A 15,102-nucleotide genomic window follows, 5' to 3' on the forward strand; every position below is an offset into this window, starting at 1 on the left:
CGCAGGAGTGTGGTGGGGATACAGACATTAAAGAGTTTGGAGGTACTCAGATACTAGAGTAATGAGAACCTAAGATAGACGTGAATGTAGTTGTGGGTTGCTTGGTTGGTAGTATTAGGACACTAGGTTCATTCAGAAGATCTGCTGAGCGAAACCAAAATCAGGAGCTGTTGGTTAGGATCAGCTCTAGGACTTGGCAGAAGAGGTCCAGTCATCCAAACTCTGTCTGTATCTCTCTCAGCCAGCACCTGTGGTTGTGTAGCTAGTATAGGCAATGATGGCAATAAAAACAACAGAGAGAGAAGGACTCAGAAAGGTGTCGTGAAGTTCCTGGTGAGGTTTCCATATAACGGAGGACCTATTCTACTGTCTAAAATGACAATTACTCCTATGGACTGAACTGTACAACTCCCAAAAGAAAGGCAGACAACAATCTAATGGTGAAACTGCTCTTCAGAGCCCTGTGTCTTACCTGGGCAAGGAAAGCTGTGCTGGTGACTCGGTGGTTTTCTGTGGGGGAATTCACCCAGGGGAGGAGGCGCTGTATGATCTCAGGTGTTATGAGTCCAGATCTAAGCAGAAGACTGGAAGACAAAAGAAACCGCTCATGGGCTAGATTGCACACTTCAAAAAAGCTCAGCTGCTCTGAGCATACAGCTCTGATATCTAGGAGTGGGAGCTGTGTGTTTCCACCCAAGACACCCCCGCCCACAAAGCTATAAACGGGAGGTTCCCTCTCAGCCACTCCATTGGCTACTGATTCCCAAGGATAAAATGATGCCTCCTAGATCTCTTACCTCACCAGCAGACACACTCCCTCATGGTGAGTCTTGGGGTTTTCCAGAAGAATCCAAGTTCTCTGCTTCCTGAGCGCTCTCACCAGTCTCTCATTCCCACCCTTGAAAAGCACAGACTCGAATGCTTTGATAGAAAGCCTGGGGAAAGAGAGACACAGACCTGCAGCAATCAGGAGGAAGGTACAGCTTGAACAGAAAGTCAGGAAGCCGCGGTTACTTCTCAGGTCTGCTGTTCAATTGACAGTTCATCCATTGGCAATGTCCTGGACACCAGTGTCCCTGGAAGGACTTGATGCTGGGAGGTAAGTTTCAGTCTCATACATCTCACAGGACTAGTTTTGCTAGGGACAAAAATTTGCAGTCCTTTTTCTCTTTCTGCAAGCAGTATGGGCACTAAGAGAGTGCAGTGATATGGAAAAGATACATGATCAGGACCCAAAAACAGGGGGCATCGAGTGTGGTGATCACTAATGGACATTTTGGGGTCATATCTCCAGATATGAGGTGACAGAGTGCTGAGGGTTTGCACTTGAGTCAGCACTCTGGTCACTATTCCTACTAATTCGGTTCCTCACAGAAGGCCTAATTGGATAGAGGTGTACCTGATTACGAGGTCAGATTGGGGCTAGTGAGTCAAGGAACCAATCATTCCATTAACAGGGAATCTGTATAAAAGGACATGGGGCAGGAGCCCTTTGAGGGGAACAGACAGAGAAAGAAACTTGGGTGACCAGATGTCCTGATATTTGGGGCATTATCTTATACAGGTGCCTATTCCCTCCCCCCACCCCACACCCCTACCCCTGTCCTGATTTTTCACACTTGCTATCTGGTCACCCTAAGAGAAACAGAAAGACAAAAAGCTAGGAGAGCCTGACAAAGTGAGGTCTCTGAGTGGAAACACCTTACCCCCCCCCACCCGACTTTTGGAGAAGAGTTTAGAAAGTTGAGATACAATATAAAGGTGCTATGTATTGGTAGTGGGATTAAATAGACTATATGTTGGTGCTTAGACACAAAAAAGTCTCAACGCGCTCTGTGTTTGTGGAGGATGTGGGGGTGCAACAGCCCTCTCTGTCACAGCTGGGGGCTCATCAGGGATTTCCCTGATATCTATGCAAATGGAGAGCCTGTTGGAGAAGCCGGTGTAGAGGTTTGCTAGTCCGGGCGATGGAGGGAACACTGAAACAGGTGATGAAGCAGCAAAGAGAAGTGTAGAACAGGGGTTCTCAACCTTTCTGTTTCTGAGCCTCCCCCCACCCTCAACATGCTAGAAATACTCCATGGCCCAGTTCCAGGCCAGTTCCAGACCTCTGCCTTGCCAGGCATCAGAGTCTGGGCCTGGTATGTACATTCTAGTTCACTGAAAGGTTGCCCCATGAGTCTCAAATAAAAGCCCGTGTTATCAATATCATTGTGAAACGCGTGTACAGATGCTGCGTCAAGAGTCATGTATATGCATTGAAAATTACATTCTTAGGATCTGTGTCTTGGGACTAGTCACCAGGAAAGGTGACAAAATGGTTTTCTTTCAGGCAAGAAATGTTTATCCATCTGTTTGTTTACATGTGCATTAAGCATGTAGGGTTCACATTCAGTTGAGAAGGACTGTGAGAACTTCAAAGAAAGAAAAGTAGCAAGAAGTAGACAGGGGGTGGGGACCCAATTTTGGGGTACACATCAAAGGTTTGCTCTAGTATAATTGGGGGACATCTTTCGCTTAGGAAGTAGATGGACCGCGAGTTTGCTTGATGAAAGAGGGGTCGCGCTCAGGCTTGGTTGAGAACTTTGGGTGAGAAACATCTTTAGACAGGAGGTTAACCTGTTGGTTAAGTTTAGTTTCTAGGAGCAGGTTATGATTTCATTTTACATGTAACCATTTTTGGCTTGCATTCTTACTGACGATCACTGGACTCTCTGCTCTTTGATAATCTCGCTTCTTGTTTTCACTAGAAATATATCTAAGTGCTGTGTGTTTTGCAGTATAGAGTATAAGGAATAAAGTATCAAGTATAGAGTCTAAAGTAGAAGTAATAAACTGGTGTGTACTGTTCCACTGGGAACAGCAGGCCTGACAATTCTGTGGGAGTTCAGTGGATAAAGGGCTGGACACTATACGGAATGGTCAGAAGACTCGGGGGTGGGTGTGTGCCTGTCATTAACCTGTACAAAGAGACTGAGGTCTGAGGAGGCCTGGGTGGCAGGGTTTGTTTTGCCAGAGCCTGGTAGTTTCAGGGAACTGACCCACAGCAGGCACAGACAAGACTTCCTCACTCGAAGGGCACGTGATGGTAAGGTGCCTCGTAACCCTGGGAACTCCTGGGGAGCGTCACACAACTCTCCTGGAATTCTCTTGGTTTCTCTCCCTTCCTTCTAATTACCGGCAAGGGTTGCCCTCAGGAAGTTGTAGCCCTTTTTGGATTCTGTACCACAAACCCCTCCTGCACCACAAACCCCTCATCCCCGGCCACACCCCAGAGACTTCAGCCCCAGCCCTCACTCTCTCCCACACCCCAACCCCTTGCCTGAACCCACAGCCTCCTCCCACACTCTGAATCCCTCGGCCCCCACCCCCTAGCCTGGAGCCCCCTCCTACACCCCAAACCCCTCATCCCTAGCCCCACCCCAGAGCCCGCATTCCAGCTGGAACCCTCACCTCCTCCCGCACTCCAACTCCCTACCCCAGCCCAGAGCCCCCTCCTGCCTGAACCCCTCATTTCTGGCCCCACCCCAGAGTCTGCACCCCCAGTTAGAGCCCTCACCCCCTCTCATACCCGAATTCCCTGCCCCAGCCCAGCCAAAGTGATGGAGGCTGAGGGAGAGCGAGCCACCGAGGGAGGGGAAATGTAGTGGGGGGGGGAAGGGGAAGGGCCAGGGCCAGGGTTATTGGTTTTGTGCAATCAGAAAGCAGGTAACCCTAAGCATACACAGCTCCCAGACCCTCAAGTTGCACTCCCAGAATACACTGCTCCTGCCCCTCAGCTGCTGTCCCAGCCTGCACCGCTCCACCTCTGACCCACGTTCCCAGCGTGCACTGCTCCTGCCCCTCAGCTGCTGTCCCAGCCTGCACCGCTCCACCTCTGACCCACGGTCCCAGCATGCACTGCTCCTGCCCCTCAGCTGCTGTCCCAGCCTGCACCGCTCCACCTCTGACCCACGGTCCCAGCATGCACTGCTCCTGCCCCTCAGCTGCTGTCCCAGCCTGCACCGCTCCACCTCTGACCCACGTTCCCAGCATGCACTGCTCCTGCCCCTCAGCTGCTGTCCCAGCCTGCACCGCTCCACCTCTGACCCACGGTCCCAGCATGCACTGCTCCTGCCCCTCAGCTGCTGTCCCAGCCTGCACCGCTCCACCTCTGACCCACGGTCCCAGCATGCACTGCTCTACCATCCAGGCTGCGCTCCATCCCCTGCCGCCACTGCTGTCCCAGCCTGCACCATGGCCCCTTAGCCGCACTCCCCCTATTCGCCCCGCCCTCCCAACACGGCCTGCTCCAATCCAAGCCCGACCCTGGGGGGCGCCAGCTAACCCCTGCGCCGAGTGCCGAGTGCTCAGGCCCCTCCCACTCCGCCCCTTCCGCGGGCGGGCTGACTTGAGCAGCCTCGCTGGGGTGCCGGAGGGGAGGGGGGTCGGAGCCTCGCTGGGGTGCCCGAGGGGAGGGGGGGTCGGAGCCTCGCTGGGGTGCCCGAGGGGAGGGGGGGTCGGAGCCTCGCTGGGGTGCCCGAGGGGAGGGGGGGTCGGAGCCTCGCTGGGGTGCCGGAGGGGAGGGGGGTCGGAGCCTCGCTGGGGTGCCGGAGGGGAGGGGGGTTGGAGCCTCGCTGGGGTGCCCGAGGGGAGGGGGTTGGAGCCTCGCTGTGGTGCTTGAAGGGGGGCGGGGGGTTGGAGCCTCGTTGTGGTGCCCAAGGCGGGGGTGGTGAGCGCCTCGCTGTGGTCTCACGGCGCGGGACGCGGGAGCTTCGCGGTGCCTGCTCCGGAGCTCCAGGAGCCGCCTTCACACTGAGACCATGCGCCGGTTCGGCGCAAAGTCTGCTGGGTAATGCCTCCCGCCAGGTTCGCCTCCCCTCCCCGGGGGCCGGTAACCTCTTCCCTCCCCCCGGCCAGGTAGCCCTTCCCCCTCCCCTCCTTCTCCCTCCCCCTCCCCCCGGCCGGGTAGCCCTTCCCCATCCCTCCCCCTCTCCCTTTCCCCGGCTGGGCCGGCGGGGTAGCAAACATATTTTCTGATGGGCAACCAAATCTGAGATTCAGGTTGTCTCTAGACTGTGCAGTCCTTTAAATTCTGTCTTATTTAGACTTATAATCTTGGGGGGAAGGATTTTTTTTAGATGACCGATGCATTCAAATTGTATGAATTGCAGTGAAGACAGGAGAGAATCTAACTCTTTGCGTTTTTTGTTTGTTTTAACGAAAACATCAGGAACAAAGTTCTTCATACAGATCATGAGCCACAAGGTAGGTGTAAAAGTGTTGACCTCTCAGGCAGGTGTAGGGGCTCAGGATGGAGTATTACTTTAAGTGTGTATAAGAAAAGATAGCTGAGCTCCCCAAATACATGGCTTAATTTTTCTTGGGAACTGGTTCTTTGAATCCTCTTAAATGTATTGGGAAAAGAGGATGTTTCAGACAAAAATCTGTGGATTTTAGCATCTTGGAGGAAACCTTTTCTCTGTGGAGCACAAGAATACGTGGTTCCCGGTACCCTACATTATACGTGGGCCCCCAAGAATAAGCTTGTATCCTATGCATGTACAGCATAGATATAAAGTCTACCACTTGCTGTAGTGCAGTTGATCTTTGACACTTAATAGCTGTGATGAATAAATTGAAATGACTTTAAAGTTATTTCCAGTGCCTGGAAGTTGAAGCTAGAAAAACGCAGAATGGAAATAAGGTTTATTTTTAACAGTGAGGATAATTAACCATTGGAAAAATTACTAACTGTTGTAGATTCTCCATCAAATTTTAGAAAGACATCCAATTTTGATTTCAAAAAGATCTGCTCTAGGTCAAATGGGAATTAATTCATGGCAGTCCTATGCCTTGTGTTCTACAGAAGGTCAGCCTAGATCAGTAGTTTTCAACTTTTTTTCATTTGAGGACTCCTAAAAAATTTTGAATGGAGGTGCAGGACCCCTTTGGAAATCCTTGACATAATCTGTGGACCCCCAGGGGTCTGCAGGTGACAGGTTAAAAACCACTCCTAGATTATCATAATTGTCTCTTCTGGCCTTAGAAATCTGTGAAGCTCCTCATTTTTCGTCTGTAGGGTTGATATTTTTAGGAGGAGAGTGACACTCAGAGACTGGCTCAAAGAGTCCTCCAACAAAGCTTCAGTTCTTTCAGCAGCAGTAAAATGGATTTAGAAGGCAACTCTGGTAAGTGTTTCTTTGCTGGCTTCTAATATTCATGCAGGGAACTGGACTAGATGACCTCTCGAGGTCCCTTCCAGTCCTACAATTCTATATTTCTATTCATGTATCCTGCAAAGATACAGTGAGAGACAGCTTAGATCTTTGCAAGTATGAAAATATCTTAAACTTGGTTAAAGGAGGAAGTAGAGTAACTTTCCGCTATAGGCATTAAGTTTGGTGAATATATGCTTCTGTGTATTAGAGCAGCAGTTCACAACTTCTTTCATTCTGGGACCCAAAACCAGGTGCAGTGGTGGTCTTGCAATTCAAAACCACACAAAGTTTAGAGGCAATAAAGGATAATGTGGGTCAATATCACAGCAAGAAACAATACCTAGGTTTTTCAAGGTGGGTGTGAGACTGGCTGGGTAATATGTAGTTGTTGGGTCCGGGACTGGGTGTTCTGAGACAAATGCTTCTAGGCAGTGTATTGGGTGCAGATACTCTACATCATGACCCAACCTTTGTGAACCAGGAAGGCTGGAGTGGGGGCATAAATGCAGCTATGTGTGATTTGTTTTATTTATTTAGTGTATGCAATCCGGCCAAGTCGCAGCGTTCTTATCACTGATGTTCAAGGCATGAAGACCACCAGGAAGTTGCCATTTTGCAGTCCTCCACAGTGTGCATCATGGTTTGTGGGTTCCCACATTGACCTAGTGGACTATGTCCCCCAGCTGCAGCATGTCTGTGGTCTGGAGAAATGGATGATCCAACTAGCAGATCAAATTTGCTTTGTGGGGTACAAACTGGTTATAAAGCTACAGTCATGTCTTGTGCAGCCAGGGCCTAAATCAATTTCCTGGGGATCATCCCAGTGAAGTGACTGTTCTTATTAAGGCCCTGTCCTTGCCATAATTCATAATTGACTTTATTACCAGTGGCTGGCTCCAAAATGCGTTTTGCTACAGACGCAACATGATTAATATCCTGTTAGTACTAGGGCTGTCAAGCAATTAAAAAATGTAATCGCGCACTTAAAAATAATAAAATACCATTTAAACATTTGTGGATGTTTTCTACATTTTCAAATATATTTATTTCAATTACAACACAGAATACAAAGTGTACAGTGCTCACTTATATTTCTTTTTTATGACAAATATTTATGCTCTACAAAAAAACCAAAGAAATAGTGTTTTTCACTTGACCTAATACAAGTAATATAGTGCAATCTCTTTACCATGAAAGTTGAACTCGCAAATATAGAATTATGTACAAAAAAAATTGCATTCTCAAACAAAACAATGTAAAACTTTAGAGCCTACAAGTACACTCAGTCTTACTTCTTGTTCAGCCAATTGCTAAGACAAACAAGTTTGTTTACATTTGCAGGAGATAATGTGTCCATGCTGATGAGTTCTGCTCAATAACGATCCAAAGCAGTGTGGCCCAGCACATGTTCACTTTCATCATCTGAGTTAGATGCCACCAGCAGAAGTTTGCTTTTCTCTTTTGGTGGTTTAGATCTGTAGTTTCAACATTGGAGTATTGCTCTTTTAAGACTTCTGAAAGCATGCTCCACACCTCGTCCCTCTCAGATTTTGGAAGGTACTTCAGATTCTTAAACCTTGGGTCGAGTACTGGAGCTATCTTTAGAAATCTCAGATTGGTACCTTCTTTGTGTTTGGTCAGATCTGCAGTGAAAGTGTTCTTAAAATGAACAACCTGTGCTGGGTCATCATCCGCGACTGCTATAACAGGAAATCTGTGGCAGCGTGCGGTGAAACAGTGCAGGGGGCGCACCGCTCTCCCCCAAGGAGTTCAGTCACACATTATTTAACCCATTATTTTTTTTAACAAGTGTCATCCGCATGGAAGCACGTCCTCTGGAACAGTGGCCGAGGCAGGAAGGGGCATACGAATGTTCAGCATCTCTGGCATGTAAATACCTTGCAATGCCGGCTACAAAAGTGCCATACAAACGCCTGTTCTCACTTTCAAGTGACATTGTGAATAAGTAGTGGGCAGCATATCTCCCATAAATGTCAACAGACTTGTTTCTCTCCGTGATTGACTGAACAAGAAGTAGGAGTGAGTAGACTTGTAAGGTCTAAAGTTTTACATTGGTTTGTTTTTGGGTGCAGTTATGTAACAAAAAAATCTATATTTGTAAGTTGCACTTTCACGATAAAGAGATTGCACTTCAGTACTTGTATGAAGTGAATTGAAAAATGGGATTTCTTTTGTTTATCATTTTTACAGTGCAAATATTTGTAATAGAATAGAGTGAGCACTGTACATTTTGTATTCTGTGTTGTAATTGAAATCAATATATTTGAAAATGTAGAAAACATCTGAAAATGTTTAATACACACACACAATAGAATACCAATTGAAATGTAACTGTGTGATTCATTTTTTTAATAATTTTTTTTGAGTTAATCGCGTGAGTTAACTGTAATTAATCGACAGCCCTAATTAGTACCATGGTCAGGTAAGGGTGCTGCCCTCTCCATGGTGTTGGTTTGATGCATTGAGGACTTTTTTCCACCCTATAGTAGTTCATGGATGCACGGGCTTGGTGCTCTGGAACCATTGAATGAAGTTCAGGGCTTGTCTCCGCTTCCGCTTAAGTTGTTGTCACTTATGTCTGTCACGGATATGAAAAAGCCACCCCCCTGAGCTGTCCACACCAGCACTAAGTCAGTGGGAAACACTCTCATTCTGTCATAGCTTCCACCTTTCCCTGAGGTAGAGTAATTATGCTGACAGGAAAGCGCTCTCTGGTCTTCATAGTGCATTTACACTACTGCCCTACCTTAGCGCAGCTGCAGTGAGTCTGGTGAAGACTAGCCCCCAGACCAGGGGGGCCCCTCTTGCAGTGTGACTACCCCTTGGGGCACACTCGCACTAGGACAAGCCTCCTGGGCTTCAGCTCAGAGCATTCAGCATCCCTGTCGTACGCCATAAGCTCCCTGCAGTGAGCCACCTGAATAGGACACCTGGGGAAACCTTACATGCCCTCCAAAGGGGCCATGCACCCCCGACTTCAGCAGTCAGGAGTGACTCTCAGCCAGCGGTGTAAAACAGAAGGGTTTATTAGTCGTTTGGAACACAGCATAGAGCAGAATCTTGTTAGCACAGAAAGCAGGAAGTTACAGCAAAGTTCAACTTGAGGAGACCCAGAGCCATGGGTCTCTCCTCCTGAGTCCCAAACCAGGAGTCTGACCAGCCTCCAGCAGTCCACCTGCAGTCACACCCAGTTGCCCCTCCTCCATCTTGTATGCTGTTCCTCAGGCAAACCGGTCACCTGGCCTCCACCTCCCTTTGTTCTCCAATTCCTCCAACTGGCTCTTGCAGAGGATGGGGCCCGGCAATCAGCTGCCAGGATACAACTATTGTCTGGGCCCAGGGAGCTAGACGGCACTTGTACCTTCCCTCTCAGGGTATCTGCAAAGGTCACACACCCTTATCCCACCACCTAGATACTTGTGCAACACATAGGGGAAACTGAGGCGCGCACAGTATTCATGCAAACACTAGGACATTTTCCACTTCGTCACAAGTAGCCATTTGTCCTAAGTACCTGTGTCAGTCTTTCTCAATGGCCTGTCTCTCAGATCTCCCTGACACTGTTTAGAAAGGCTGCAAGCTTTGGATTCACCAAGGGCAAGTGATACCTGACCAACCTGATTGCCTTCCATGATGAGATAACTGGTTCTGTAGATATGGGGAAAGCAGTGCATGTGATATATCTTGACTTTAGCAAAACTTTTGATACGGTCTCCCACAGTATTGTTGCCAGCAAGTTAAAGTAGTGTGGATTGGATGAATGGACTATAAGGTGGATAGAAAGCTGGCTAGATTGTCGGGCTCAACGGGTAGTGATCAATGGCTCCATGTCTAGTTGGCAGCTGGTATCAAGCGGAGTGCCCCAGGGGTCAGTCCTGGGGCTGGTTTCGTTCAACATCTTTATTAATGGTCTGGATGATGGGATTAATTGCACCCTCAGCAAGTTTGCAGATGACACTAAACTGGGAGGAGAAGTAGATATGCTGGAAGGTAGGGAAGGGTCCAGAGTGACCTAGACAAATTGGAGGATTGGGCCAAAAGAAATCTGATAAGGTTCAACAAGGACAAGTGCAGAGTTCTGCACTTAGGAAGGAAGGAAGGAAGGAAATCCCATGCACTGCTACAGTGCATGGGAAGGACCTGAGGATTACAGTGGATGAGAAGCTGGATAGGAGTCAGCAGTGTGCCCTTGTTGCCAAGAAGGCCAATGGTATATTGGGCTGTATTAGTAGGAGCATTGCCAGCAGATCTAGAGAAGTGGTTATTCCCCTCCATTTGGCACTGGTGAGGCCACACCTGGAGTGTTGCGTCCAGTTTTGGTCCCCCACTACAGAAGGGATGTGGACAAATTGGAGGGAGTCCAGCGGAGGGCAACGAAAATTATTAAGGAGCTGGGGCACATGACTTACAAGGAGAGGCTGGGGGAACTGGGGTTATTTAGTCTGCAGAAGTGAAGAGTGAGGGGGAATTTGATAGCAGCCTTTAACTACCTGAAGGGGGGTTCCAAAGAGGATAGAGCAAGGCTGTTTCGGTGGTGGCAGATGACAGAACAAGAAGCAATGGTCTCAAGTTGCAGTTGGGGGAGGTCTAGGTTGGATATTAGGAAACACTATTTCACGAGGAAGGTGGTGAAGCACTGGAATGGGTTACCTAGGGAGATGGTGGAAACTCCATCCTTAGAGGTTTTTAAGACCCGGCTTGACAAAGCCTTGGCTTGGATGATTTAGTTGGTGTTGGTGTTGCTTTGAGCAGGGGGTTGGACTAGATGACCTCCTGAGGTCCCTTCCAACCCTGATATTCTATGATTCTCAGCTGGTCCCTGGTATCAAAAAGGTTGAAAAACACTGATTTATGTAATCAATCTGGCCCATCCTCCTTACTTCCAGCTATCTAGAAAACCTCCCACTGTCCGTTGGTCCATGTTCCTTTCTGTGCATGCCCTCTGTACACTGATACAAACGTGTATAAATAGCATGGAAGGTGTGAGGGGAGACACATTTGTGATGGCAAGAAAGCTGCTGCACGGACACAAACTGAATCCTGAAGAAGAGGTCTATGAATGCTTGAAAGCTTGTGTGTCTCACTATCAGAAGTTGGTCCTCCCCTACCTTGTCCCTTCTGTGTAACTGTTAAGTGATTAAGGTGATTCGTGCCTGTCTCTGGGTCATAGTATGGACTAGGAGGGAACGCTTTCAAAAAGTGCCTGTGACTTAGCCCCTCACTATGTTCAGTGAGTGTTGGGCTCTTAAGCACCTGCCAACCTCTGCACTTTACAGGGCCAAGTGCACTGTAGTGCAAATTGCATCCTTAACTCCAGACATGTTTGTTTTAGTTTGATGTTTTTCTAAATCCAGCAGAGATGGCCTTGGAGTCTGAAGGTAAATGCAAAAGGATTTACTTCAGAATGCCGTGCTTCTGCCAATCCTTAGCATGTCACTGCTGTACAACTAGTTAATTTGGTAGCTTCAAGGGTTTTTATAGTAATGTTTATTTCCAGCTCACTGTTCTGCATAAGTATAGTCATTCATATGTACTGGCCACTCTGCACTACTGATTGCGCTTTCATAGAATATCAGGGTTGGAAGGGACCTCAGGAGGTCATCTAGTCCAACCCCCTGCTCAAAGCAGGACCAATCCCCAATTTTTGCCCCAGATCCCTAAATGGCCCCCTCAAGGATTGAACTCACAACCCTGGGTTTAGCAGGCCAGTGCTCAAACCACTGAGCTATCCCTCCTCAATTTTTAATTTAATATTCCACTCACCCAAAATCTGAAGTGAATTTGGTTGGGTACACACAGTGAGTGCCAACTTAGCAGTTTTGCATTTTTGTCTCGGCTATTAAAAATTGATGGCTTAACCCCGTTAGAGGGCAGCTCCAGTAGCTAGTATGTTTCCACTCTTGTTAATTGTGTTGATGATGAACTTAGATCTTGTTTTACAGAATGTTTTCTTTTGTCTTTTTATTCCTTCTCTTCCAGTTGATGCTTTGGATCCAGAGAGGTTAATACAATGTCCCTATGATAAATATCATCAAATCAGGGCCTGTCGGTTTCCCTATCATCTTATAAAGTGCAGGAAGGTAGGATGGGATGTTAAGGTCTCTAATGCACTTGGGAAATCATATTTTTGTAAATGCTAATGCATGGTGAGCTCAGTACGCTGTGCTGCCTTTTGCTAGAAGGATGCATTCACTTGCTATTAGGCTGGAAGAAGCCGTCTTTATTTCATATTTATATCGCTCATCCATTTACCACTTCGTAAAAGCATCCCGTTCATATTTAGTAATGCCCTTCAGATCAGTGCATTTACCCTGAAGAAAGGCGAAACAGGTTCTTCAGAATACCTAGCTCAGTGATGGGATCCTATTCTCTTCCAACAGTTCACTCATGGGACCAGGGTATTTACTTCCCAATACAGGCCATGGAGCAAATGCAGCCAGTGTTATACGGATGCCTTCTGGCTGGCCAAAGCAGAAGCGGTCTGATGTTGCAGTTAAATCTTTACTTTGCAATCAGAGCAGGAGAGCTGCTAAGCCATCTTTTTTTTATATTGCTAATAACTCTATTCAGTGTACATCTGTCTGCAAGTCCCTCTTCTCAGTCTTCTATCCTGGGCGAGAATGCTGTATATTTAAGAGGAGAATCTGCTCCTTTCTTTTGTCCTCTCAGTCTAGTATCTTATTTTAAGCTCTCCAGTGCTAGTGTATATTAGTTGTACAGGTATAAGCACACTTATATCGGTATAACTGCATCCACGTGTTAAGATGATGTCCTGGTATGATTGTATTGGTTAGGAATCACACCCCTAGCCAACATCGCTATAGTGATAGAAAAGCCATGCAGAGCAAGCCTGAGCAGTGGGTTCGTCCTCTTTGTATTCTTGCTCTTTTCTAAGGGTAAAGGCTCTTCATTAAGTGGGGGACAGTAGTGCTCTTCTATGTCCACACTAGTTTACCTGTACTGGCAAAATGCTCCCAATATAGACGTGGCCTCAGCTGGAACATTGAGTAACTTCCCTCCTGTTTCAGAAGGGTTAAATTAACTGCAAAGACTTAAGCTCTAGCGCAGGCAGAGACTTATCATAGAATATCGGGGTTGGAAGGGACCTCAGGAGGTCATTTAGTCCAACCCCCTGCTCAAAGCAGGACCAATCCCCAACTAAATCATCCCAGCCAGGGCTTTGTCAAGCCTGACCTTAAAAACCTCTAAGGAAGGAGATTCCACCACCTCCCTAGGTAACCCATTCCAGGGCTTCACCACCCTCCTAGTGACAAAGTTTTTCCTAATATCCAACCTAAACCTCCCCCACTGCAACTTGAGACCATTACTCCTCGTTCTGTCATCTGGTACCACTGAGAACAGTCTAGATCCATCCTCTTTGGAACCCCCTTTCAGGTAGTTGAAAGCAGCTATCAAATCCCCCCCCTCTTCCTTCTCTTCCACAGACTAAACAATCCCTGTTCCCTCAGTTTCTCCTCATAAGTCATGTGTTCCAGTCCCCTCATCATTCTTGTTGCCCTCGCTGGACGTTTTCCAATTTTTTCACATCCTTCTTGTAGAGTGGGGCCCAAAACTGGACACAGTACTCCAGATGAGGCCTCACCAATGTCGAGTAGAGGGGAACGAACACGTCCCTAGCTCTGCTGGCAATGCCCCTACTTACAAATCCCAAAATGCCATTGGCCTTCTTGGCAACAAGGGCACACTGTTGACTCATATCCAGCTTCTTGTCCACTGTCACCCCTAGGTCCTTTTCTGCAGAACTGCTGCCGAGCCATTCGGTCCCTAGTCTGGGGACTAGTTGCATGGGATTCTTCTGTCCTAAGTGCAGGACTCTGCACTTGTCCTTGTTGAACCTCATCAGATTTCTTTTGGCCCAATGCTCCAACTTGTCTAGGTCCCTCTGTATCCTATCCCTGCCCTCCAGCGTATCTACCACTCCTCCCAGTTTAGTGTCATCTGCAAACTTTCTGAGTGTGCAATCCACACCATCCTCCAGATCATTAATGAAGATACTGAACAAAACCAGCCCCAGGACCGACCCTTGGGGCACTCCACTTGATACTGGCTGCCAACTAGACATAGAGTCATTGATCGCTACCCGTTGAGCCCGACAATCTATCCAGCTTTCTATCCACCTTATAGTTCATTCATCCAGCCCATACTTCTTTAACTTGATGGCAAGAATACTGTGGGAGACCATGTCAAAAGCTTTGCTAAAGACAAGGAATAACACGTCCACTGCTTTCCCTTCATCCACAGAACCAGTTATCTCGTCATAGAAGGCAATTAGATTAGTCAGGCATGACTTGCCCTTGGTGAATCCATGCTGACTGTTCCTGATCACTTTCCTCTCCTCTAAGTGCTTCAGAATTGATTCCTTGAGGACCTGCTCCATGATTTTTCCAGGGACTGAGGTGAGGCTGACTGGCCTGTAGTTCCCAGGATCCTCCTTCTTCCCTTTTTTAAAGATGGGCACTACATTAGCCTTTTTCCAGTCATCTGGGGCCTCCCCCGATCGCCATGAGTTTTCAAAGAGAATGGCCAATGGCTCTGCAGTCATATCCGCCAACTCCTTCAGCATTCTCGGATGCAGCATATCCAGCCCCATGAACTTGTGCTCGCCCAGCTTTTCTAAATAGTCCCGAACCACTTCTTTCTCCACAGAGGGCTGGTCACCTCCTCCACATGCTGTGCTGCCCAGTGCAGTAGTCTGGGAGCTGACCTTGTTCGTGAAGACAGAGGCAAAAAAAGTACATTAGCTTTTTCCACATCCTCTGTCACTAGGTTGCCTCCATCATTCACACTTTCCTGGATTTTCTTCTTGTTCTCTAGTTTGTCTCTTACTTAATTTAAAAATAAAGTGGCTGAATTATTTAGG

At 47.7% G+C, this 15,102-nt stretch overlaps 1 protein-coding gene across 8 annotated transcripts in view; it reads left to right on the forward strand.

The window, feature by feature from the left end:
* The first annotated feature begins 4,677 nt into the window (after nt 1-4,677).
* LOC140900828 (gametocyte-specific factor 1) overlaps nt 4,678-15,102 on the forward strand; it is a 29,144-nt gene continuing 18,719 nt past the window's right edge. For 4 of the 8 annotated variants that reach the window (XR_013634858.1, XM_078849671.1, XM_078849676.1 and 1 more), the window contains exons 1-3: nt 4,678-4,831; nt 5,213-5,247; nt 12,201-12,301. Coding sequence is in view for 7 of the 8 variants with exons in the window: in XM_078849671.1 (XP_078705797.1) it covers nt 4,803-4,831; nt 5,213-5,247; nt 12,201-12,301 (165 nt within the window). In the remaining variant the exon portion in view is untranslated. Of the gene's footprint in view, nt 4,849-5,212; nt 5,248-6,028; nt 6,171-12,200; nt 12,302-15,102 lie in introns of those variants that run through there. The other 4 variants (XM_078849675.1, XM_078849673.1, XM_078849672.1 and 1 more) reach the window with 4 other exon arrangements.

This window comes from Lepidochelys kempii, chromosome 20 (assembly GCF_965140285.1).
Source record: "Lepidochelys kempii isolate rLepKem1 chromosome 20, rLepKem1.hap1, whole genome shotgun sequence".
Lineage (NCBI taxonomy): Eukaryota > Metazoa > Chordata > Testudines > Cheloniidae > Lepidochelys > Lepidochelys kempii.